General features: G+C 46.4%; 1 protein-coding gene across 1 annotated transcript in view; it reads right to left on the bottom strand.

Moving 5' to 3' along the window:
* The window catches only part of PCSK5 (proprotein convertase subtilisin/kexin type 5), an 883,213-nt gene that overhangs the window by 191,967 nt on the left and 665,323 nt on the right, over nucleotides 1-25,923 (bottom strand). Inside the window, exon 25 of the mRNA XM_075318085.1 lies at nucleotides 1,604-1,646. Coding sequence (XP_075174200.1) covers nucleotides 1,604-1,646 — 43 coding nt within the window. The remainder of the gene's footprint in view (nucleotides 1-1,603; nucleotides 1,647-25,923) is intronic.

The following is a 25,923-nucleotide window of genomic DNA, read 5'->3' as shown; positions in this document are numbered from 1 at the left end:
TCGGGTTAATTAACCCGATGTGTCCTGCAGCTACATGTGCACAGAGCAGGAGCCGGTACTGACAGTGAGAGCGGCGGAGGCTGGTAACAAAGGTAAATATCGGGTAACCAAGGACAGGGCTTCTTGGTTACCCGATGTTTACATTGGTTACCAGCCTCCGCAGAAGCCGGCTCCTGCTGACAGCACATTTAGTTGTTGCTGTCTCGCTGTCACACACAGCGATCTGTGCTTCACAGCGGGACAGCAACAACTAAAAAATGGCCCAGGACATTCAGCAACAACCAACGACCTCACAGCAGGGGCCAGGTTGTTGCTGGATGTCACACACAGCAACATCGCTAGCAACGTCACAAAAGTTGTTCGTTAGCAGCGATGTTGCTAGCGATGTTGCTTAGTGTGACGGGGCCTTTAGCTGATGACTTGGCGCCTGCACATAGCATCAGCATGGTTGTGTGAATATCTAATATCAAAATCAATATATAAAACAAAATCACTCATATGGACAGAATGCGCTTGCACAAAAAACAGTAAAATTACCTGCTAATTGATAATAAGGTGGATGACGTATGTGCAACTGACGAGATGACCTATTGTGCGATTGTCTGTAATGTCGTCAACTGGTCTACTGCGCATGTGCCATTTGTTTTTTTTATCATTTCCGCTGTACTCAGAGTGCGCATGTGCATTCAATTTTTATCTCTCGCGCTGTTTCTTTAACTTTCGGTTTCACAGTATGCAAAGTAGGTTTCCTGAACATGCGCATTTCACATTTCTGGACACCAGCTATAGTAAATATTACTGCCGCCTCTGCACAACTGGTAATAGTTTAGTAATTATTGATGTAATTATATGTATATTTAAGATTTGCATTGGCCACCTTTTACTTATGCCCACCCCTGAAGAAGCCACTCTTCTGCTCTTTATTCTATCTTTATGAGCAGGTTCCACCAGGTCTTTTAATAAGATATGCAATACTAGACACAAGTAGGTACTGTTTCATGAAGGTCTGTCACCAGATTTTACCACCTAATCTGAGAGCAGCATAACGTAGGGGCAGATACCCTGATTCCAGTGATGTGTCACTTACATGGCTCCTTTTTTCATAAAATCACAGTTTTATCAGCAGGAGATTATCACTTGAGGACTAGTAAACCTGCTGCCTAGTAGTCAAGCATATTATCTCTATAACCCCACGCCAACAATGATTGGCAATTTTCTGTGTACACTGTGCATAGGCAGGAAGCTGCCAATCAGTGCTGTGGGCGGGTTTATACAGAGCTTAACATTCAGATAACTGCTAGATCTGCAGCAGATAAAACTGCAAGTAGTGCAGTAAATTATATATCACTGGAATCAGAGTCTCTGTCCCTATATTATTCTGCTCTCATTTGAAATATCAAAAACTTGTTGACTGATTCCCTTTAAGATAAAGCAGGTACGTTTTGCTGAACCTTTAAATCTATGCACACATGTGGGCTGGTATAATTTATAGGCGGTGCTAATTTATGTAATGTATATAGTGTAGTCTTTAAATTTGCTAAACACACTCCAATACATCTTATAAATAAATAAATTGCACTTTATTAATAAAGGGTAAACTTACATATAATAACTGGGGAAGCAGGAAGAACACAGATCAGGATCATCTAGAATAAAAAGAGATACATTATTATATTTATAAAGATTTGTTACCTGTCTAACAGCAGCTAATGTGAAGAGTGGTAGGAGATGCCAGATTATGAATGGAGATTAATGTCAGAGCATTATTATTCCATTTTAGCACACTAATGGTAACTAAAAAAAAAGAGATAGACTGGATGTGTAGGACAGGTGAAGGCCAATGCCCGATGCATACTGTGTAATATAAATGAAGGCAGCAGTCTATCTGCTCTCCACTGAGGTCTACCAGACATGGACCAAATTAAAATGATTTATCCATGATTGTTATGGCTCAAAGCCCTACCTATAAATGCCATGCTATCAATCAGACGGCATTAATGCATAGAGGTTAAAGGGAAGAGTCATTAGAGGTTGTCCAAGACAATTTTTTTTTTACCTATGGGCAAATAACAGGTAGGTAGATGCCCATAGTTAAAGCTAATCTGCTGCATCACATCAACAGAGCTGCATTTACTCTTCCAGGATGCTCTGTCAACGGGGCGTGACTGCCAATGTTATACTCATTGACAGATGACAGTCTTGGAGCCGCTGTCACCCCATCAAGAGAGTGGAGCAGAAGAGAAACTGCTGCTCTGTTGACGTGATGTCAGCGGAAGGCAGCAGCAGGAATGGTGTGTAACTGTCTGCTCTGTGTCAGCAGAAATCTGCACCGGCCAGAACAGGCAGCTCCTAGGCCCAAAGAAATAGAATAAAATAGTCCTAGACAACCCCTTTAAATCAGGATTTTATGTTAAGCCCCCTTCGCATATATGTGTTTCCAGTACATGTACTGTCCATTTTCACACATGCTGGAGACACATTCACTTGCATACTCATTAAAAGTTCTGTTGATCTTCACACCTCCAAGTTTTGACATGCACTGTTTGTCCATGTGAACCACACGTATGTTGTATGTCCATGTGATCCTCACGGAGACATGTTAGTTTTTTACCGTCAGTACGGATGAAAAGGGTCAATAGAAGTTTAGGAGTCCATAAAACACATACAGCACATGGATGGCATCCGTGTGACATCTGTGTATAGTTCGTGTAACATGGACCAGAATTAAATGCGTCCAAGAAATTAAAGATTTTTATGCATTACAGATGAGCAAAGATAATGGATAAATAGAGAGAGATAGATGATAGATAGATACAAGATAGATAGATGGATTGTACAGCTATTTAGCCAATTAAAAGTTAAAAAAAAAAACAAGTGGGGTACCCCCATGTTTGATAGTCAGCAAAGTTAAAGCTGACTGCTATGTGCTGATATTATCAGGCTGGGAAGGTCCATTGTTCTTGGGCTCTTCCCAGCCAAAAAATACCAACCGCAGCTGCCCCAGAAGTTCCTCATCACATTAGATGTGCCAGTTCTGGCTTTTTGCCTCAGCTTTATTTGATTACCCTGGTATTTCGGGTTGATATCAGCTATGAATTGTCCAAAAACATAGCTGGTATCAAGCCATGGTGTTAATAATGAACTATGGTGGATTCCCTGGCTTACGGCGGACATACTTCTTTGTGTTTTTTTGTAATGTAGTGAAATATTGGAGAAATGTTTTATTTTCAATAAAGTTGTAACATCTCTACCAGTTTTTGCTGTGGCCGATAAGTAACGCCACACTGTTGTTGCTGGTGATGCTTGATAGCATCAATCCTATTTTATTCCTTGGACTTCGGGTTCTGTCCAGTCTGGAAGCTACAGGATTACTCTGTTGTGTTGGTTGCTGTCTACTGTAAGCAGTGGGTGGGACCATTCTATCTATCAGCTCACACTGCCAGTCAGTAGAGGTTCTATCCTGGTTTGTGCCTCTGTCCTGAGCTCCTGTATTTTGACCTGAGATTCCCATACATTGACCTCGCTTTTACATTGGACTACCTGCTTGTTGTTTGATTCTGTTACTGATGTGACTTCCTGGATCTCCTCAGTTTCCTGACTAGCATTCTTGCCAGCTTGCACCACCAATCAGCAAATGACTCTGTGGCCCCTAACTAGGGACCTCTGTTTAAGTACTGATCCCTGTACAGGGATTAAAGAATGAAGACCATGGTAACACCTCAGATCTGTGAAACAGAGTAGCTTAAGCCAAGCCTTTTCAAGGTAACCATTTTAGAGCTGGCAGGTGACTACTGTGTGTGCGTATGACAAACAATTTTTGTGTGCCTATGTCTTTTTTTTTATTATTTGGATTAGTAATAGGGGTGTTTGATAGATGCTTCTCCATTACTAACACCAGGGCCCGATGCTATGAATTTTGGACAATTCACAGCTGATAACCCCAAAAACAATTACAGCGTTTTCCAATGGGCCTGGGCAATCGGGAAAAGCCAAGGCGAAGCGCCAGAATTAGTGCATGTAATGTGATGTACCACTTCTGGGACAGCTGCGTGCAGGTATTTTTAGGCTGGGAAGAAACCAATAACTATGTACCTTGCCAGCCTGATAATATCAGCCCGCAGCTATCTGAGAGTTATAAAAAACAGGGAAACCTCACTTTGTTTTTCTTTTAATTATTTATTTATTTGATTAATAGCTGTAAAATCTATCTAGCATCTATCTAGTTTTGAAAATCTTTAATACCTATACATCCATGTGTCACATACTGGATAAAAAAACACATTATACTGAAATGAATGGTTATTCATTTCAGTGTAATGTGTTTTTTTTTATCCAGTATTAGTTAAAAGAAAAAGGTTTTGGTACCGTGTTAGCCAGTTGAAAAATGATTGATTGCTCTCTGGCTAACACGGTACACAGATATATGGTACCTGATTGCTCTCAGTGAGAGAAACAAAATTAAAATTTTGTAGTTGTGATACCTTTGAATGGCTAACTAAAATAAAATAAAATGATGTTACAAAGCAAGCTTTCAAGACATCTCAGGTCTCTTCCTGAGACATGGTATGACAAAATATCTGAAGAAACACAAATATAGGCACAAACAGGGCAGAGCGATGCATAGTAAAAGGACATTTAAATAAACAAACACTGAGCTTAGAAAGTGAATCCTTAATTAGCTTTGATTAGTAGTGTGAGAGTTTTATTGTCCCAATATCCATGTAGGATCAGAGGTCTGTTGCCCTCAGTCTCTGGAGTAGACTCCTCAGATTTTGGAATGAGTCATAAATCCTCCTGACAGATTGAGTCCTGTGTGGACAGAGTTAAACATTGTGATGAATTTGTATTCCCAGACCCTGCGATGGCTCTGTGATACGAAGTTGCCTTTTAATATGACAACTTTCATATGGTTTATGTTGTGTCCTGAAGCACAGAAATGTTTGGCCACAGGTAAATGGATTTTTTTGTCTGTAATTGTGTGGCGGTGAGATCTCATCCTTGCTCTCAGTCTCTGTCCTGTTTCTCCAACATAGAGACCCCCAATAGGTCACATAGTGCCCAGGATTAAGTGCACCACGTTGGAAGAGGAACATGTGAATCTCCCAGGAATCTTATAGTCCTTCTGTGTGTTAGGGATCTGTATCCGGTCTTTGGTATCTACATGAGCGCAGGTTTTGCAGCATACATATCATACCTGAGGAAGAGACCTGAGATGTCTTGAAAGCTTGCTTTGTAACATCATTTTATTTTATTTTAGTTAGCCATTAAAAGGTATCACAACTACAAAATTTTAATTTTGTTTCTCTCACTGAGAGCAATCAATCATTTATCCAGTATGTGACACATGGATGTCACGCGGATGGCACACACATGCACAGGTAGCCACACAGATGGCCAAAACAGAACGTGCCACATGTGCATTTTTTGTACGTACGTGTGAAGATGGCCTTACATGTAGTTTTAATAACAATTAATAAATTGGGGCATTTTTTTCATATCACAATCTTCATTAAAAAAATAGAATGAAATTAGTAGTCTTGCAATTTTCACTCCGGTCACTGAGTTACAGAAGTTTTCTTCATCAAAGGCAGGATTACAATGACTGATAATACCTAGTCAAGCTGATAACAAAACATCCACCCATCACAACTGAAGCTCCTCTCCTCCTTTGCACAGGCTCACTTTTATACATACAGTAGGGTTGGTCTTACTATTGTGGCTATGTACATGTGTTGTTTCCTTAAACAAAAGAAATTATGAGTTTAAAAAAAGCCCCAGTTGCTAATCTAAAAATTACACAATTTATATTTCTTTTAATTCAGATTGTGATATAAGAAAATTAAAAATAAAATGTAAAATATGCAAAAAAAAATGCATTTAATTCAAAAGTGTGATTTCATCTATAGGTCACTTTCTAGTGATAGCTTCCCTTTAAGAAAGCCAGTAAACAGGATAACACTGACTGTATTCAGCTTATTTGGTTCTAAAATACCCGTCATATACAATGCTTTAACGCTGGACCACAAGTGTTTTTCTGTCACAAAGCTCTTCATTAAACAAATTACCTTGTTAATCCTAGTCAAATACATGTAATAACCGGAAAATGATTCTCAGAAACCAAACTATGGAGCCAAAGGCCACTAAGATTATAATAATATAAAAATTCTCCAAGTTACTGGTAGGCCAAATGCAAATGTTAGAGACACAAGATATTTAACCCCTTCCCGAAATGGTCAAATTTCCATTTTTCTAATTTCATGTTTTTCTCCCCTTCTTCCAAAACTCATAATTTTATTATTTTTTCACTGACATAACCATAATGAGGGCATGTTTATTTCGGGATGATTTGGACTTTTAAATTGCATTATTCAATGCATTATTCATTTTATTAAATAATGTACTGCAAATGGTAACAAATAAGTTCCAATTGTGTTGAAACGCCGAAAAAACGTAATTCTGACCTTTTTTTTTTTTTTTTTTTTATAGTTTTGTGTTCCGGAATTCATTGTATGGCATAAATGGCCGCCAACATGATAACTTTTTTATTTTTCCATTGATGTAGTTGCGTGAGGACTTATTTGTCTGGTAAGCTGATATTTTATAGTAGCATTTTTACTTACATATAATGTTTTGATCACCTAAAATTGCATTTTTATGTGGACGTTGCAGCAACTGTAACACAGAATTGCTGGTATATAGATTTTTTTCTGTTTGCTTTGTGTCATTTAACATATGGGCTAAATAAATTTATATTGTGACCAGTCTTTTTCAGATAGGGTGATATCAAATATGCTTAATTTTTTCCTTTATTTTTAATGGGGAAAAGTGGGTGATTCTAATATTTATGTTTTTATATTTAATTTATTATGTATTTATGTAATCCCCATAGGGTACTGGGATCTTCTGATCATGATTTATCCATACATGGCAACACAGAATCACACGCCTTAATGCCGTTGTCAGAGATTGACAGCAGAATTTAAAAGCAGCAATCAGAGCCTAGCTAGATCTGGTTACTGCTGTTAAATAGAGCTCATGTGACACCCTGACAAAATCAAGTTGTCACAGAAGACTGCATCCATCTTCCAGATGCAGGATTCTCTCCTCCTTGGCCTTCCAACTAGAGATGAGCGAACCGGTCGCGGTTCGGCTCGAGGTCGGTTCGCCGAACGGGGGTCCCGTTCGAGTTCGGTTCGTCGAACGTTCGACGAACCAAACTCGAACCTATAGGCTATAATGGGTGGCAATCACAAACACATAAAAATGCATTATAAATGTACACAAACAGTTAATAAACATTGCCATAACACTTACCGGTCCTCGCGATCCCTTCTGCACTCTGTCTCCTGCCGCTATTCCATCCGATGATCGCTGAATCCTCCCGGTGACCGGCACTGCCAGCAGAGATGCAGGACCTATCGTGACGTCAAAGTAGCCATGTGACAAGTCACGTGGCTATTATCTCATTGGCTACAGACTGGTCACATGACTATGACGCGTCATGTAGGACCTGCGAGTGCATCTCTCCGGTACACGGTGCACATATGTGTATCGCCGTGTACCGGCAACATGCTCTAGCACACGGTCGACTCCCCGTTCCGTTAGGGACCGGCTGACACAGCCTGTCATTAACGGAGATCACCGTTGCCATAGCAACGCAGTTAGCGGTGACATCACCGCTAACCGCGGCTCCGAGAGCACCGTTGCTATGGTAACGCGTCTGTCAGCGTTACCGCTGTTACCGCTGACAGCCAGCACTGATCACTCACGGAGTGAAGGCTGCACGCTGCTTCCCGATTGTAGTGAGGATTGTAGTGAGGATGAGGTTCCCCAGCCCCAAGTGATGAGCTGGTGAACCTCATCCTCACTACAATCATCACTACTACTACACTAGTGAGGATTGTAGTGAGGATGAGGTTCCCCAGCCCCAAGTAATGAGCTGGGGAACCTCATCCTCACTACAATCGTCACTACTACTACACTAGAAAGAAAGACGACAGAAGAGCAGGATCGTGGAGGGCTGACAGGGGGTAATAAAGATGAAGTCTCTAATGTGTCTGTGTCGGCTCCAGGGCTGTTGGAAGAGTTGGATACAGCGCCAGATGATGGCGCTTCTATGAGAGCGCCATTTCCTGGGACGGCTGCGGACTGAAATCCGCAGCAGAAGCGCCCAGAAACCTCGGGCTAACCTGTGCTGCGGATTCCAATCCCCAGCTGCCTAGTTGTACCCGGCTGGACACAAAAATGGGGCGAAGCCCACGTCATTTGTTTTTTAATTATTTCATGAAATAAGTGAAATAATTAAAAAAAAACGGGCTTCCCTATATTTTTGGTTCCCAGCCGGGTACAAATAGGCAACTGGGGGTTGGAGGCAGCCTGTGGCTGCCTGCTGTACCTGGCTAGCATACAAAAATATGGCGAAGCCCACGTCATTTTTTTGGTGGGCAAAAAAATTCTGCATACAGTCCTGGATGGAGTATGCTGAGCCTTGTAGTTCTGCAGCTGCTGTCTGCTCTTCTCCATACAGACAGACAGCAGCTGCAGAACTACAAGGCTCAGCATACTCCATCCAGGACTGTATGCAGAAGTTTTTTGCCCCCTGAAAAAATTATGTGGGCTTCGCCATATTTTTGTATGCTAGCCAGGTACAGCAGGCAGGTACGGCTGCCCCCAACCCACAGTTGCCTATTTGTACCCGGCTGGGAACCAAAAATAAAGGGAAGCCCTTTTTTTATTATTTCATGAATTTCATGAAATAATTAGAAAACAAATGACGTAGGCTTCGCCCCATTTTTGTGTCCAGCCAGGTACAACTAGGCAGCTGGGGATTGGAATCCGCAGCACAGGTTGGCCTGAGCTTTCTGGGCCCCACTGCTGCGAATTGCAGTCTGCAGCCGCCTCAGAAAATGGCATTTTCATAGAAGCGCCATCTAAATTTTCCATTGCCAGTGAAGGTAACACCAAGCAGTGGGGGTTAGCAGCCAGTAGCTGCTTGGATTACCCTTAGCTAGCAATACAAAAAATGCAGCGGGAGCCCATATATATTTTTTTTAATTATTTATTTAAATAACTAAAAATAAAATGGGCTTCCCTGTATTTTGATTGCTGGACATCACAGTGCTGTAAAAATAAATCTTTAAAAAAATGACGTAGCGCTCCGCGGTATTTTTGATTCTCAGCGCAGATAAAGCAGACAGCTATGGGTTGCCACCCCCATCTGCCTGCCGTTACCTTGGTTGGCAATCAAAATACAGGGAAGCCCATTAATTTTTTCTACTTAAAAAATAGTTAAAAAAAAAATGACGTTGGGTCCCCCCATTTTTGATAGCCAGCTAGGGTAAAGCAGACGGCTGTAGCCTGAAAACCACAGCTGGCAGCTTTACCGTGGTTGGGGATCCAATGTGGAGGTCCCCTCAGGCTCTTTTTTATAATTATTTTATAAATAATAATTACACAATAAAAGTAGGGTCCCCCCCAAATTGGATCACCAGCCAAGGTAAAGCGGACAGCTGTGGTCTGGTATTCTCAGGGTGGGAAGGTCCATAGTTATTGGGCCTTCACAGCCTAAAAATAGCAAGCCGCAGCCGCCCCAGAAGTGGCGCATCCATTAGATGCGCCAATCCTGGTGCTTCGCCCCAGCTCATCCCGTGCCCTGGTGCAGTGGCAAACGAGGTAATAAATCGGGTTGATACTAGCTGTAAAGTAACCTGAGATCAAGCCCAGCAGTTTGTGATGTCATGGCGTCTATTAGATACTCAACATCATAAACTGTCAGTACTAACAAAAAAAAAAAATCGACAAAAGAAATTTATTTGAAAAAACAGTCCCCAAAACATTTCCTCTTTCACCAATTTATTGTAAAAAAAAAAAATAAAGGGGTCCCACGACGACTCTGGACCGTCTAGAATATGGGGGGGAGACACTCAGGGAACGTATCCCCCATTTTCTAGGAGTGCGGACCCTTCATGTGAGGAGTGTGGGTGCAATGAATCTGCACTCACTCTTCTCGGGTCCACAGCAGCAGAGTCCATGTCGTAATGGTTGCTACCAAAGCTGCAATGCCCTGCTCATGAGGTAAGGGCATGCCTAATCAGGAGAACTACTGTAGAGGAAGCTCTGCTCACTGGTATATAGGTGCTCAGAGGTAATAATAGATAAAATTAGTGAGTAACCTCGGCACTCTAAATCTCCCAGACTAAGTCAGTAAGTCACAATGGATAGTAATGCAAAATCACTCTTTATTGGTCCGTGTTAAGAAAAAATTTTTTTTCATAAGCATATATGTTTTTGTCCAAAACAAGTTACAAATGACGTTTCGGCCTGAGCCTTCGTCAGATTGGACTTATCTGCATGTAATCATGAAAAATGACAATAATCAGTATCACATAAAAGTGAGAGAACAATAACATAAACTCGAACAATGTAGAGGTACAATTGGGATGCAGCAAAAAAATTGCAACACAGCAAGAAATGAAACACATGATACAAATGTCATAATACAGTACAAGGACAATATAGTAATGACAAATATGGGGTCAGAGTAGACTTAGACAGCTCTGGTACGAAAGAGATGTCAATCATAAAGTAACATGTGCAGTAGGTGTAGAGCTACAGTATGCATGGCAGAGCTAATGGGTAGACCGACCATAGAAAAAGAACGGAGAAAAAGTGGAGAAAAAAAAGGAGAAAAAGTGGAGAAAGAGTGGAGAGAAGGTTGAGAAAAAGTGGAGAAAAAATGGAGAAAAAGTGGAGAAAAAGTGGAGAAAAAGGGGAGAAAAAGTGGAGGAAAAAGTGGAGAAAAAGTGGAGAAAAAGTGGAGAAAAAATGGGGAAAAAAATGGAGAAAAAGTGGAGAAAAAGTGGAGAAAAAGTGGAGAAAAAGTGGAGAAAAAAATGGAGAAAAAGTGGAGAAAAAGTGGAGAAAAAGTGGAGAAAAAGTGGAGAAAAAGTGGAGAAAAAGTGGAGAAAAAGTGGAGAAAAAAATGGAGAAAAAGTGGAGAAAAAGTGGAGAAAAAAATGGAGAAAAGGTGGAGAAAAAGTGGAGAAAAAGTGGAGAAAAAAATGGAGAAAAAGTGGAGAAAAAGTGGAGAAAAAGTGGAGAAAAAGTGGAGAAAAAAATGGAGAAAAAGTGGAGAAAAAGTGGAGAAAAAAATGGAGAAAAAGTGGAGAAAAAGTGGAGAAAAAGTGGAGAAAAAGTGGAGAAAAAAATGTAGAAAAAGTGGAGAAAAAGTGGAGAAAAAAATGGAGAAAAAGTGGAGAAAAAGTGGAGAAAAAATGGAGAAAAAAATGTAGAAAAAGTGGAGAAAAAGTGGAGAAAAAGTGGAGAAAAAGTGGAGAAAAAAATGGAGAAAAAGTGGAGAAAAAGTGGAGAAAAAATGTAGAAAAAGTGGAGAAAAAATGGAGAAAAAGTGGAGAAAAAGTGGAGCACCTTTCATGCCTTTCATGTGGCACTAAGGGGTGCTTAGCTTTGTATTTAGCCAAAAAAATGAAAAAAAAAATGACATAGGGTTCCCCCTAGTTTTGTAGCCAGCTAGGGTAAAGCAGACGGCTGCAGCCTGCAGACCACAGCTGACAACCTCTCCTTGGCTGGTAATCCAAAACTGAGGGCACCCCACGCTGTTATTTTAAATTAAATAAATAATTAAAAAAAAAAACACGTAGGGGTCCCCCAAAATTGGATCACCAGCCAAGGTAAAGCAGACAGCTGGGGCCTGATATTCTCAGACTAGGGAGGTCCATGGTTATTGGACTCTCCCCAGCCTAAAAATAGCAAGCCGCAGCCGCCCCAGAAGTGGCGCATCCATTAGATGCGCCAATCCTGGTGCTTCGCCCCAGCTCATCCCGCGCCCTGGTGCGGTGGCAAACGGGGTAATATATGGGGTTAATACCAGATGTGTAATGTCACCTGGCATCAAGCCCTGGGGTTGGTGAGGTCAGGCGTCTATCAGATACCCGACATCACCAACCCAGTCAGTAATAAAAAAAAATAGACGACAACCACATTTTTATTTGAAAAAACACTCCCCAATACATTCCCTCTTTAACCAATTTATTAGAAAGAAAAACAAATCCAGGTCTGGTGTAATCCAAGGGGTTGCCATGACGATCCACACTGTCCCAGTCAATGAAGAGCAGAATGTTCCCCATTGGCTGGGAGAGCAGTGCAGTGACCTGAGCTAACATCAATGGGTCAGCCCAGGTCACTGCAGGGGATGACAAGTGCTGCTGTCAGCGAGGTACATTACCTGCGCTGATCTCCAGCACACTGACAGCCCCTGTCACTGAGTTCAATGACCGGCGCCTTCACACCAAGTATCGCGAGAGGCCCGTGACGTCACCGCTAGTCAGTCTCGGGTCGGAAGCGAGAGAAGGTGATGTGACAAGCGGCGGCCATGGAGGACAGTGACAGCGCTGAGGTCGGGATGGCGGGACTTCATCACCGCAGGTAAGCCGAGCGGGACCATGTGTGTGTGTGTGTGTGTGTGTACGTGTGTACAATACATGCCGCGGGCAGGAGGGGGCGGAGTGAGCTGAGCGGGGAAGTGTGGGCTTCCTGCACGTAACTAGGATAAACATCGGGTTACTAACCAAAGCGCTTTGGTTGGATACCCGATGTTTATCTTGGTTACCAGTTTCTGGCAAGCTGCCAGCGATGGCTCCTGCACACTGTAGCTGTAAAAAGCCCTGCTTTTTGCTGCTAGAACCGTTCTCGAACGTATCTAGAACTATCGAGCTTTTGCAAAAAGCTCGAGTTCTAGTTCGATCTCGAACAGCCCCCAAAATCACTCGAGCCTAGAACTGGAGAACCTCGAACCTAGAACCGCGCTCAACTCTACTTCCAACACAACCATTCTTCAAAATAGCAAATAACCTGGTGGATTCACAGTACTCACAATAGTAAATAGCTGAATCAAAGGGGAGCAAAAGGTCAAAAAGACATAAAACTTAGCTTTTAATAAAAATGCAATTAAAAAGTGAACAGAGTTCACCTAAAGTGAGAGTAAAAACCAATATACTATTTCAGCAGGTATAGTGTAATTGCTGAAAACAGGGCATATAAATTGACCCGTTCATATCCCCACTCTATAAATCCAGCTAGAGGTGGTATATTCAAAAACCAGTTGGTTATCCACCATACAGCTGGCTAGGGTAGAACAGGAGACACAGAAACAAAATACCCCCTATATACCCAGAGCAAAAAGGGAGGGGGGGTTGCCGGTGGCAGAGTAAAACACAGTACCAAAAAGGACCTGGGCACCGTAATATTAAATTCCTAAACAGAAGGGAACGATCTTACCAGATCCGGAAGCAATATAAGGGCAGCTTAAACGAGGTATGAGCTCATAGGGAGGCTGTCAACCAGCACATATATCCCATAGGTCAGCTCAAAGAATAAAATCTCTCTCAAGCAATGAAACACAGCCTTCCGACGCGTTTCATGGGGTGCAATCATCAGGGGAGTCCAGATATTGTGCAACAAACACTGCCAGCAAGCATCACGTGTGGCAGTGTAATCCACTGGTGCCCAGAGTCACGCACACGTCCGTGTGCTAGTGTGACGCCCTGGACCCCAGGGGTCACAGGTAACAACTAGTGATGAGCGAGCATGCTTGTAACTACTCGGTACTCGCACGAGTATCGCTGTACTCGGGCTGCTCGGCGGGGACCGAGTAATCTCGCGATACTCGTGCTGTACTCGTGGTCTTCATTTCTGCATGTTGGCGCTCTTTTGAGAGCCAGCCCTCATGCAGGGATTGGCTGGCAGACCACTGCAATGCCACAGCCCTGTTAGTTGTGGAATTGCAGTGATTGGCCGGCCTGCACAGCGTGACCGAGCCTTTATACCGGCCGGCGCGCTGTGCTCTGCTCACAGCTATCCAGACAGTCAGTGCAGGGAGAGTGTCGCTGATTCAGGGAAAGCTTTGCGGCCCTTTATAGCTTTTTCAGTTGCAGGGCTGCAAACAGTGTGACCAAAAGTCCTTCTCAGGACTATTCTAGTTGTATACAGGCAGGCAGGGTATAGCCAGGTCGGAGTACAGTAGCAGAGTCCTTCTCAGGACTATTGTTTCTATATACAGGCAGGGTATAGCCAGGTCTGAATACAGGCTAGTGACCAGAAGAGTCCTTGTCAGGACTATTGTACCAGTATACAGGCAGGCAGGCAGGCAGGGTAGTGGTGACCGTATACCAGCCTTCATCATATCTGGGGCTGGTGTACACAGTGTAAAACAGTCCAGATAGTGTCTGACTTGTCTGTAATTGTCGCTCCCCAAAAAAACCTGTTAGGTTCTTATTGCGTCCGTGCTTGGTTTTTAAAACCGCACGTGTGTGCCTGTTGGTGGCAGCGTACGGGTGCACTTGTGTGCAATTTCCACAAACTTTGATATAACGCACAAGTAGTGAATATACACGTCAGCAGTGCACAGCATTGCAAAATGCGCAAGGGCATTGGCAAGGAACAAGGAAGTGGACGTGATGGTGGTGCAGGCAGAGGCCGAGGTCGTGGGCAAGCTCTAATTTCGCCACAACAAAGGGCCACATCTAGTCGCTCGCACGTCCTGTCCCAAATTCTTGGGGACAGCAGCAGTACACCGCTCTTGAACCAAGACCAGTGTCAACAGGTTGTTAGTTGGATAGCAGATAATGCTTCCAGTCAGATTGGCACCACCACAAACACTCTGTCTTCCACACGGTCAAGTGTCAGTAGCCGTGATACTGCACCGCACATTTCTGAACCTGATCCTCCTTCCTACCACCAGGCTGAGTACACGTCCTCCTCGGACATTAATGATCCCACACTTGGACACTCGGAAGAGCTGTTCACGTTTCCATTCACACATTCTGGCCTCTCGCCAGCTCATATTGAAGTGGGTCATGAGGAGATCGTCTGTACAGATGGCCAAATATTTGAGCAGCCACGTTCTCACGAAGTTGGCAACGTGTCTCAACAAGTGGTGGACGATGATGAGACACAATTGTCAGGAAGTCAGGAGGAGGAGCAGGGTGCGGAAGAGGAAGACGACGTGGTGGATGATCCAGTAACTGACCCAACCTGGCAGGAGGATATGCAGAGCGAGGACAGCAGTGCACAGGGGGAGAGAGGCGTAGCATCACAACAGGCAGTAAGAAGCAGGGTGGTGGCCCCAGGCAGAAGTCAGGCAACCGTTCCCCGGAACAACACGACGACACAAGGTGCCTGTACAAATGTTAGGTCTTCCCGAGTCTGGCAGTTTTTTAAGTTGGATCCAGATGATTCAAAAAAGGCCATTTGCAACACCTGCCGTGCCAGCATCAGCAGGGGTACCAAAACTAGCAGCCTGACCACCACCAGCATGATCAGGCACATGTCAGCCAAGCACCCGACTTTGTGGGAAGTACAACCGAGTCGAGGAGCAGTGCTTGCTGATGTCACTGCTACGTCTTCGCTGGTTGTGCATGCGAGCCAATCCCCTGTCCATGCTGCCTGCGAACAAGCCTCCTCCACTCCTGCACCTGCAGTTGCCTACGCAGAAAGAACACCATCATCAAGCACGTCCTTGTCCCAGCGCAGCGTTCAGTTATCCATTCAGCAAACCTTTGAAAGCAGGCGCAAATACACTGCCAACACCCCACATGCCACAGTTCTAAATGCTAACATTTCGCGACTGCTTGCGCTGGAAATGTTGCCTTTTAGGCTGGTGGAGACAGAAGCATTCCGTGACCTGATGGCGGCAGCTGTCCCACGTTACTCGGTCCCCAGCCGCCACTATTTCTCCCGGTGTGCCGTCCCCGCGTTGCATAACCACGTGTCACAAAACATCACACGTGCCCTGAACAACGCTGTTTCACCCAAGGTCCACCTAACCACAGACACGTGGACAAGTGCTTGTGGGCAAGGCCGCTACATCTCGTTGACGGCACACTGGGTTAATATTGTGGAAGCTGGGACCCAGTCTGAGCGAGGGACGGAACACGTCCTTCCCACACCAAGGTTTGCAGGCCCTACCTCAGTCAGTGTTTCACCCACACTCTACAGCTCCGGAATGTCATGCTCTTCAGCCTCCTCCTCCTCCTGCGCATCCTCATCCACTGTACCCTCCACACCAGTCACAAGCTGGAAGCACTGCAGCACTGCCTCGGCGAAGCGGCAACAGGCTGTGCTGAAGCTAATCTGCATAGGTGACAAACCCCACAATGCAGAAGAGCTGTGGACAGCTCTGAAACAGCAGGCAGATCACTGGCTCACACCTCTGAACCTAAAGCCAGAAAAGGTCGTGTGTGACAATGGCCGGAACCTGGTGGCGGCTTTGAGGCGAGGCCAGCTGACACATGTTCCATGCGTGGCCCATGTGCTCAACCTCGTGGTTCAGCGGTTTCTAAAGTCATACCCAGAGCTGTCTGATCTGCTGGTAAAAGTTCGCCGCCTGTCTGCACATTTTCGAAAGTCACCTACTGCTTCAGCCGGCCTTGCCGGCTTTCAGCGCAGTTTGCATCTTCCGGCTCACAGACTGGTGTGTGATGTCCCCACGCGTTGGAATTCAACTCTGCACATGTTGGTCAGGATATGTGAGCAGAAGAGGGCAGTTGTTGAGTACCTGCATCACCTAAGCCGTCGGGAAATGGGTCAAACTCCACACATAACACCTGAGGAGTGGAGATGGATGTCAGACCTATGTACCATCCTCCAAAACTTTGAGGACTCCACCAAGATGGTGAGTGGTGATGACGCCATTATTAGCGTCACCATACCGCTACTCTGCCTTCTAAAACGGTCTCTGCTGAAAAACAAACATGATGCATTGCAGGCGGAGCGCGATGAGTTGCAGCAAGAAACAGTAGTGGGTGTGGGTGATGATAACACACAGCCCAGCCTCGTCTCATCACAACGTGTAGTGGAGGACTATGACGAGGAGGAGGATGAAGACATGGAGCAACTCTCCGGCCAAATTGAGGATATGACATGCACACCAGTCATATCCTCGGTTCAGCGTGGCTGGCCAGAGGACAGGGTAGATGAGGAGGAGGAGGAGGAGGAGGACAGCATGTTCAGTCATCTTGTTGGTCAGGCTACTGAAGTCCTGGCTGTTAAGAGTCTGGCGCACATGGCTGACTTTATGGTAAGCTGCCTGTCTCGTGACCCTCGCGTTAAGAACATCTTGGCCGACAATCATTACTGGTTGGTAACACTGTTAGACCCACGCTACAAGGAGAACTTTTTGTCTCTTATTCCCGTGGAGGAGAGGTCAACCAAAATGCAGCAGTTCCGGAAGGCCATAGTCACGGAAGTAGGCAAAGCATTCCCCTCACAAAACGCTAGCGGCATAGGTCATGAATCAGTGGACAACCGAGGCGTACAGCCGAGAGAGGCACAAGTCCAATCCGCCAGAGGTAGGGGAACAGTCTTTAAGATGTGGGACAGTTTTCTCAGCCCCTCACGTACCACAGCCCCTGAGGTGCGGGGTAGTGCCACAAGAAATCCTAAGTTTGCCCAGATGCTGAAGGAGTACCTTGCAGATCGAACAACTGTACTCCGACATTCCTCTTTGCCTTACAATTATTGGGTATCCAAGCTGGACACGTGGCATGAATTGGCTCTCTACGCCTTGGAAGTCCTGGCCTGCCCTGCTGCTAGCGTTTTGTCAGAGCGTGTTTTTAGTGCCGCAGGTGGAATCATTACAGATAAACGCACCCGCCTGTCAACTGAAAATGCTGACAGGCTGACTCTGATCAAGATGAACAAGGGTTGGATTGGGCCAGACTTCACCACACCACCAGCAAATGAGAGCGGAATTTAAAGTTTGCCATGTACCTCCACTCACCCATGGGTACACACTTCTGGACTTTGGATAATCGCTGGACTGCTCCTCCTTCTCCTCATGCGCCACCATGATGATGACCGTTACAAATTGCAATACTTAGGCCTTTGTTTCAGGTATACCCCCAGTGGTAAATTTTTTCGCCCATTCTTTGCAGAATGGACATTACAACGACAGGAGACCCGCTCCTTTGCAATGGGAACAATGTTTTGAGGCCCTCATGCACGTCTCTACCCAGGGACAACGTGGAGCCTCCCAATTTTTGGCTGCCCTGCCTAAGGGCTATACTATAATACACCCACTTCCTGACAATGGACACTTAATGTTTTGAGGCCCTCATGCACGTCTCTACCCAGGGACAACGTGGAGCCTCCCAATTTTTGGCTGCCCTGCCTAAGGGCTATACTATAATACACCCACTTCCTGACAATGGACACTTAATGTTTTGAGGCCCTCATGCACGTCTCTACCCAGGGACAACGTGGAGCCTCCCAATTTTTGGCTGCCCTGCCTAAGGGCTATACTATAATACACCCACTTCCTGACAATGGACACTTAATGTTTTGAGGCCCTCATGCACGTCTCTACCCAGGGACAACGTGGAGCCTCCCAATTTTTGGCTGCCCTGCCTAAGGGCTATACTATAATACACCCACTTCCTGACAATGGACACTTAATGTTTTGAGGCCCTCATGCACGTCTCTACCCAGGGACAACGTGGAGCCTCCCAATTTTTGGCTGCCCTGCCTAAGGGCTATACTATAATACACCCACTTCCTGACAATGGACACTTAATGTTTTGAGGCCCTCATGCACGTCTCTACCCAGGGACAACGTGGAGCCTCCCAATTTTTGGCTGCCCTGCCTCAGGGCTATACTATAATACACCCACTTCCTGACAATGGACACTTAATGTTTTGAGGCCCTCATGCACGTCTCTACCCAGGGACAACGTGGAGCCTCCCAATTTTTGGCTGCCCTGCCTAAGGGCTATACTACAATAGACCCACTTCCTTACAATGGGCACTTCAGGTTTACAGGCCATCATGCACGTCTCTATCCAGGGACAATGTGGAGCCTCCCAATTTTTGGCTGCCCTGCCTAAGGGCTATACTATAATACACCCACTTCCTGACAATGGACACTTAATGTTTTGAGGCCCTCATGCACGTCTCTACCCAGGGACAATGTGGAGCCTCCCAATTTTTGGCTGCCCTGCCTAAGGGCTATACTATAATACACCCACTTCCTGACAATGGACACTTAATGTTTACAGGCCCTCATGCACGTCTGTATGCAGGGGCATTGGTGAACCTCACAATTTTGGACTGCCCTGGCAAAGGAAAATACTACAAAGACTCACTTCCTCAAAATGGGCACATTAGACTCAAGAGGCCTTCATGTACGTCTCTTCTCAGGGACATCGGAGTGCCACACAATGTTTTCACGTAAAATCTTTCATGTATTAATCTCAAAAAGTAACATACACCAGCTCTATCTCACTATTGGGTATGTGCCCTTAAAATCATTTTGGGGTCATTTTGGAAGGTTTTCTGGTGAGTCCGTAAAAATGGCGTAAAACGCGGACAAAATTGTTCACAGCTGTGACTTTTCAGTGATAAATGCTTCAAGGGGTCTTCCCCATGCTGTTGCCATGTCATTTGAGCACTCTTCTGAGACTTTTGTGACATTTTTAGGGTTTCTCCATGCTGCCGGGGGGTCATTTCACAAAAATACTCGGGTCTCCCATAGGATAACATTGGGCTCGTTGCTCGGGCCGAGTACACGAGTATCTTGGGAGGCTCGGCCCGAGCTTCGAGCACCCGAGCTTTTTAGTACTCGCTCATCACTAGTAACAACACCTACTACATTACACGCACACCCCCATCCCTTGTGAGGATACACCTGTCACCCGAAAGGGAGACCTGATGCCTCCCTCAGGGCCAGTAGGGCACACCAGGTGGGCGGAGTCAGGCGGAAAGACACGCCCACCGAGGAGACTACTGTCCTGAGGTAGGAAATACAAAGAGATGAAGTTGTACAGTGACAGTGACAGGAGGGGTAGAGGAGCAGAGCTGTCAGGGACCCGGGTTGGAGCCTGGTATCCCCGTAACGTCAGGCAGGCAGACGGTGGTGGCTGCCTGCAGGAGTACCGGTACAGCAACTGGTGGAACCATAGGGACCGGGCCAGGGTCGGAGCCCACCGGCCCTGAACCGGGGAGTCAACCGTTGACCGGAACACCAGAAACCGGGTACTCAGACCCCGTCCTAGCTAAGAAGCCACTGAGTTTAGGCAAATTAACTGATTGCAGTCTGGACCTCACAGGTTCATCCTCACCCAAAGTCCCGAAAGAAGGCAAAAGCCCACCGATACCGGGTGAGAGCCACAGCCAAGGGCCAAACATCCGACGGGCCAGCGCCTGCAGGCAACCGAGGGCTCCTCCGGCAGCTAAACGCCGGGGAGCGGACTACCTCTGTCCAGGCAGGGGAGCCAACAGTCAAACAAGAAGTGCAAGGGAAAGGGGCCACCATCAGCCTCACAAGGGACACAAGCAGCCGGCTGCGGGACCTGACCAGACCCGAACTTTGGTTTACCAGTGACTCTGAGTGTGAATTAATCGTGAGTACACCAGTGCCATCCGGGCACGACACTGCACCGCAGCACGGCACCCTGCACCCCGACAATAACACCGTCGCCAGTTCCCCACTGGGCCCCGGGACACATCGTCCCTACTCACGGAGGGGCTAACATCTAGGCTGCGGCCACAACACCGATCCCGGACGACCCCCCTTCACTCCAGCCGCAGCGGTGGTGCATCCCATCACAAAGACCCGTGGGTGGTGTCACGACCCGTCCGACGACAACGCGGCCCCCCCCGGCTGCGAACCTTGTCCCACACCACCACCCCACTGCCTCCCCTTAACAGAGCGACAAGGGCCCCCGGTCCGGAGGCGCTCGTGCCACCGACAACCCGAGCCCGGACCTCGAGCGCCTCGGCCTGAGCAGCGGAGCGGCCGGGCCCCTCTCAGGGTGGTACACATCGACCAAGATTCAAAAATGCCGTGCTCAGCGTCCGGGAATCAGCTCCATTTATAGCCCAGCACATGCGCAGAAGCAAGTCCTTACCCGTGACGCGTACTCCCAGAAAACTGGAGTAGCCCCCCTGCGTGGTCTGTGCCCGCGCCCGCGACACTCACATTTGCCGAGCATGCTGCAGGCTCAAGTCCTGAGCCCACCACATGCACCCGCACTGCAAATGATATACTGCATGTAAGCCACATGCCCAAAAGTGCATTCATATTTATATACAGTATATAATTGTCTAATTTTGTCTGTCTGTAATGGAAATCCCGTGTGACTGATTGGTCGCGCCAGCCGCCCGCGACCAATCAACGCTAGCCCTGCAGGCTGGGAGATGCGGCTGCTTCCTCTTTCCTCCTTGGCATGTCCCGCCCACCTCTCTGCTCAGCTGCCTCTGGATTGGATGTGGCTGTTGCTGAGGGAGTGGTGTGGGTAGGCCCCTTAAATACCCGACTGCGGCCTTAGCAACGTGGCACAGACTGTCACAGAACCTGTGTTAGAAAGCAAATGGAGGGGAGAGGGGAAAATTAACAAATGCAGGGGGAAAATAATGATTGCGGCGTGATGGAACAATGTGTGTGGGCGGCGGTGGGTGCTGATGCCAGCCCTGCGTATCTAGAATACCCGATGCGCTAGAATCAAAAAATCAAATCAAATCTTTATTTTTATATAGCGCTAACATATTCCGCAGCGCTTTACATACATCAGGAACACTGTCCCCATTGGGGCTCACAATCTAAACTCCCTATCTGTATATCTTTTAAGTGTGGGAGGAAACCGGAGTACCCGGAGGAAACCCACGCAAACACCGGGAGAACATACAAACTCCTTGCAGATGTTGTCCTTGGTGGGATTCGAACCCAGGACCCCTGCGCTGCAAGGCTGCAGTGCTAACCACTGAGCCACCAGAATTTGGGCCACCATCTAGTATCTATATATATAATTGCCTTATTCTGTCTGTCTATCTTGCTCCAAAATGCCGCCATTACAGTGACAACCGTCGCCACACCGTGCGCACTAAAGAGCCTGCGATCAACGGCTCAGCTAACTGAACAGCCCGAACTACGGGCCGATAGGACGATGCCCCACACTTTTCCCAGCACCCACACGGAGCCCCGCCTCCCCGGTGAGTGATGCACCCGCGGAAGCCCACACCGGGAACCCAGCCGACACACACCCACCACTCGCCTCCGCCCCCCGCACACATTACCCCACTCGGCTCCACCCGCCCTTCGCCCTCCACCCTCCACATGTATACACTGAACACACACACATATACACACCTGGATAGTCACCTGTCCCTAGCCATGCAGTCCCCGGCAATGACGTCCTCAGCGCCATGGCCCCGCTCGGCTCCACCCCCCCGCACACATTACCCTGCTTGGCTCCGCCCCCACCGCACTTCGCACTCCGCGTGTATACACTGAATGAACACACACACACACACACACCTGGATAGTCACCTGTCCCCAGCCATGCAGTCCCCGGCATTGACATCCTCAGCGCCATGGCCCCGCTCAGTTCCACCCACCCCGCACTCCGCCCCCGCACACATTAGGCTGCTTTGACACTTGCGTTGTGAGGCATCCGTCACAGTGCGTTGTGTGATGCATGTGATGGATGCGTTCCAAATAGTGTGCTAATAAAGTAACGGATTCCTGTAAAAGAACGTTTTGCATTTTTTTTTTGTTTTTTTAATGATTTGCCGGGAAAAGGAGATTTGTGGTCGGGAGGAGAGAAAGAGGTGAATGCAAATCCCCTGAGTGACTGCAGTGAGCCGCGCGATCAGCTGTGCCATCACTCAGGTGATCCGCGGCCACAGCTGGAGTCCTCCACCTGAGAGCTGTGTTCGCAGGTCACCTGAATGAGGGCACAGCTGATCGCTCGACTCACTTCACTTGCTGCGTGGAGCTCATAGAGAGCGGTCGTGTTCTACGGCTGCTCCTGTCAGCTTCATGTAGCAGAGCTGAAAGCGTTGTGGGACCTCTGTGAGTTACGTCGGACCTGGAGGGGTATTTGGGGGTTTAATAAAGTGGTGAAAGAGGGTTTTTTTTGTCTTTTATTCCAAATAAAGGATTTTTTCGGGTATATGTGTTTATTTTCGTTAACTTACAGGTTAATCATGGAAGGTATCTCAGGGAGATGCCTGCCATGATTAACCTACGACTTAGTGGCAGCTATGGGCTGCTGCCATTAACTCCTTATTACCTCGATTGCCACCGCACCAGGGCAATTCGGGATGAGCCGGGTAGAGTCCCGGGACTGTCGCATCTAATGGAATGCGGCAATTCCGGGCGGCTGCTGGAATCTGTCAAGGTGCATTATTTTAACGGCCCAAAAAATGCTACATGTAGCGTTCCATCCGCCCAACGCTGCGTCAAAATAACGACTCAGCGTCATCCAGCGGATGCAATGCAGAAACTTGCATTACAGTGCGTCATAAATACAAGTCTATGGAGAACAGCGCAGTGCGTTAACGGACTGCGCTATTCTCCATAGCGGCGGATTGCGCTGAACACAAGTGTGAAAGCGCCCTTACCCCGCAGGATGGGGGCAAATGTTAGGATGGTGGCTGCACCACGATGGGGGCACATACCAGCATTGGGCCACATCACAGCATCAGCATATTTTTACTTAACTTTATACTGTTCATGGCTTTCTTTCATTACAAGCCATGGACATCGTTAAACATTAGACTCTTCTATTAAAACTGTTCCTTCTGTTGGTTGTCATTTTAAAACCAATAAACAATTATAAGAATACTAAATTAAACCTAACCCATCCAGTCCATTCATTACCTTATTATTCAATCTGCTAACCTACATACACATTCTAGACTACCCGATACGTTAGAATCGGGCCACCTTCTAGTATATATATATATATATATATATATCTCGTTGCAGGATTATTCTGTATATAAGTTTTAGGAGCTATTTGTGCTATAATATGTTAAAGAGCTCAAGTCCATCATTCCTCACCCCTGCTGAATTTAACAACAATCTATCAGCTCTCCTGATGTCTCTCTTTTAGTAAATACTTTTATTTCACAGGACGCAACTATTCTGAAGTATTTTTTATTAGTCCTCTATTTTTGCCATTTGTTATTTTTCCTGGAAATTAAAGATTAAATTAACAACTGGGTGTTAAGATTCTCCTTGTCAAAAGGAGCATCCGTACTGACTCCACAATGTCAGGCTACAGTGGCACGTGAAAGATTGGGCACCCCTGGTCAAAATTACTGTTATTGTGAACAGTTAATAAAGTTGAAGATGAAATGATCTCTAAAAGGCATAAAGTTAAAGGTGACACCTTTCATTTATTTTAGGCAAAAAAAAAACAATAGTAATTTCAACTTTTAAATTTTAAAATTAACAAAAAAGCAAACCTCTGGAGTGACAGCAGCTATGACCTATGGAACCTCACTCACTGAACGAGACTCCACAGGTTGGAGTAGGGATGTCGTAGGACCACTACACGATGGATTACATTGGATGTTCATGCTTGTTTGTTTTTAAAGGAAGGGTGTCGCGGTTTTTTATTTTTGTATTAATAATAGTGATTATTAAATTAAGTATTTTTAATACAAAATTAAAATCACTGCTTATTTAGTTTTTATTTAATTCTAATTTTACTGAAGGCACTTGGGGCTGCCATCTTGGATTTGGTGTTGTTAACGACAGTTACTCACCTCCTTTATGGCAGCCCTCTGGGCATAGACTCTGATAGTCGGGCTCCGACCCCATTTAGTAACATTAGAGAAGGCATCTGCTATGACCTGGACGCGCCCCCTGGGCTGTCCAGATCACAGCAGAGGGAGATCAGCGCCATCATTGTGGAGCTCACAGCAATGCTGTTTGCTCCACCTTACCCCTGTCAACCGCCGGGATGTGTGAGTACGGGGCGCCGGGACGCCTCCCCTCCCCTCCCCTCACCTTGCCGTTACCATCTCCATTGACACCCCCTGCCCCCACTCTACCCAGCCCCGCTCTTCCCCTCCACCACCGCTGCTGGCGTGCATGCAGCAGAGCTGTGTGTGTTTGTGTGCATGTGCATGCAGAGCATGTGATTACTGGCACCCCTCCCCCCACCACCGCTGTTACCGTCTCCAATGCTCCAATGACACCCCCTCCACTCTCCTTGCTGCAGCCGCTGTGGGTGTGCATGCAGAGCACTGTGTGATTACCAGCGCCCCTCCCCCACTGCCGCTGCTACTGTCTCCAATGACACCCCCCGTGCCGTGTATCTAATCCTCTCCTGTGTCATACTGCCTGCTGGGCTGTATCTAATCCTATCCTGTGTGTGATACTGTCTCCAGAGCTGGGTATCTAATCCTCTCCTGTGTGATACTGCCTGCTGAGCTGTATCTAATCCTATCCTGTGTGTGATAATGTTTCCAGAGCTTGGTATCTAATCCTGTCCTGTGTGGTACCGTCTGCTGAGCTGTGTATCTTTTCCTATCCTGTGTTATACTGTCTGCTGAGCTGTGTATCTAATCCTATCCTGTGTGATACTGTCTGCTGAGCTGTGTATCTAATCCTATCCTGTGTGATACTGTCTGCTGAGCTGTGTATATAATCCTGTCCTGTGTGATACTGTCTTCTGAGCTGTGGATCTAATCCTATCCTGTGTGATGCTGTCTGCTGAGCTGTGCATCTAATTCTGTCCTGTGTGATACCGTCTGCTGAGTTGTGTATCTAATCCTCTCCTAATGTGATACTGCCTGCTGAGCTGTATCTAATCCTATCCTGTGTGTGATACTGTTTCCAGAGCTTGGTATCTAATCCTGTCCTGTGTGGTACCATCTGCTGAGCTGTGTATCTAATCCTATCCTGTGTGATACTGTCTGCTGAGCTGTGTATCTAATCCTATCCTGTGTGATACTGTCTGCTGAGCTGTGTATATAATCCTGTCCTGTGTGATACTGTCTGCTGAGCTGTGTATCTAATCCTGTCCTGTGTGGTACCGTCTGCTGAGCTGTGTATCTAATCCTGTCTTGTGTGATACTGTCTTCTGAGCTGTGTATCTAATCCTATCCCGTGTGATG

This window comes from Anomaloglossus baeobatrachus, chromosome 1, assembly GCF_048569485.1.
Source record: "Anomaloglossus baeobatrachus isolate aAnoBae1 chromosome 1, aAnoBae1.hap1, whole genome shotgun sequence".
Classification (NCBI taxonomy): domain Eukaryota; kingdom Metazoa; phylum Chordata; class Amphibia; order Anura; family Aromobatidae; genus Anomaloglossus; species Anomaloglossus baeobatrachus.
The sequence above is the reverse complement of the archived record's forward strand: the minus strand, read 5'-3'. Positions and strand labels throughout refer to the sequence as shown.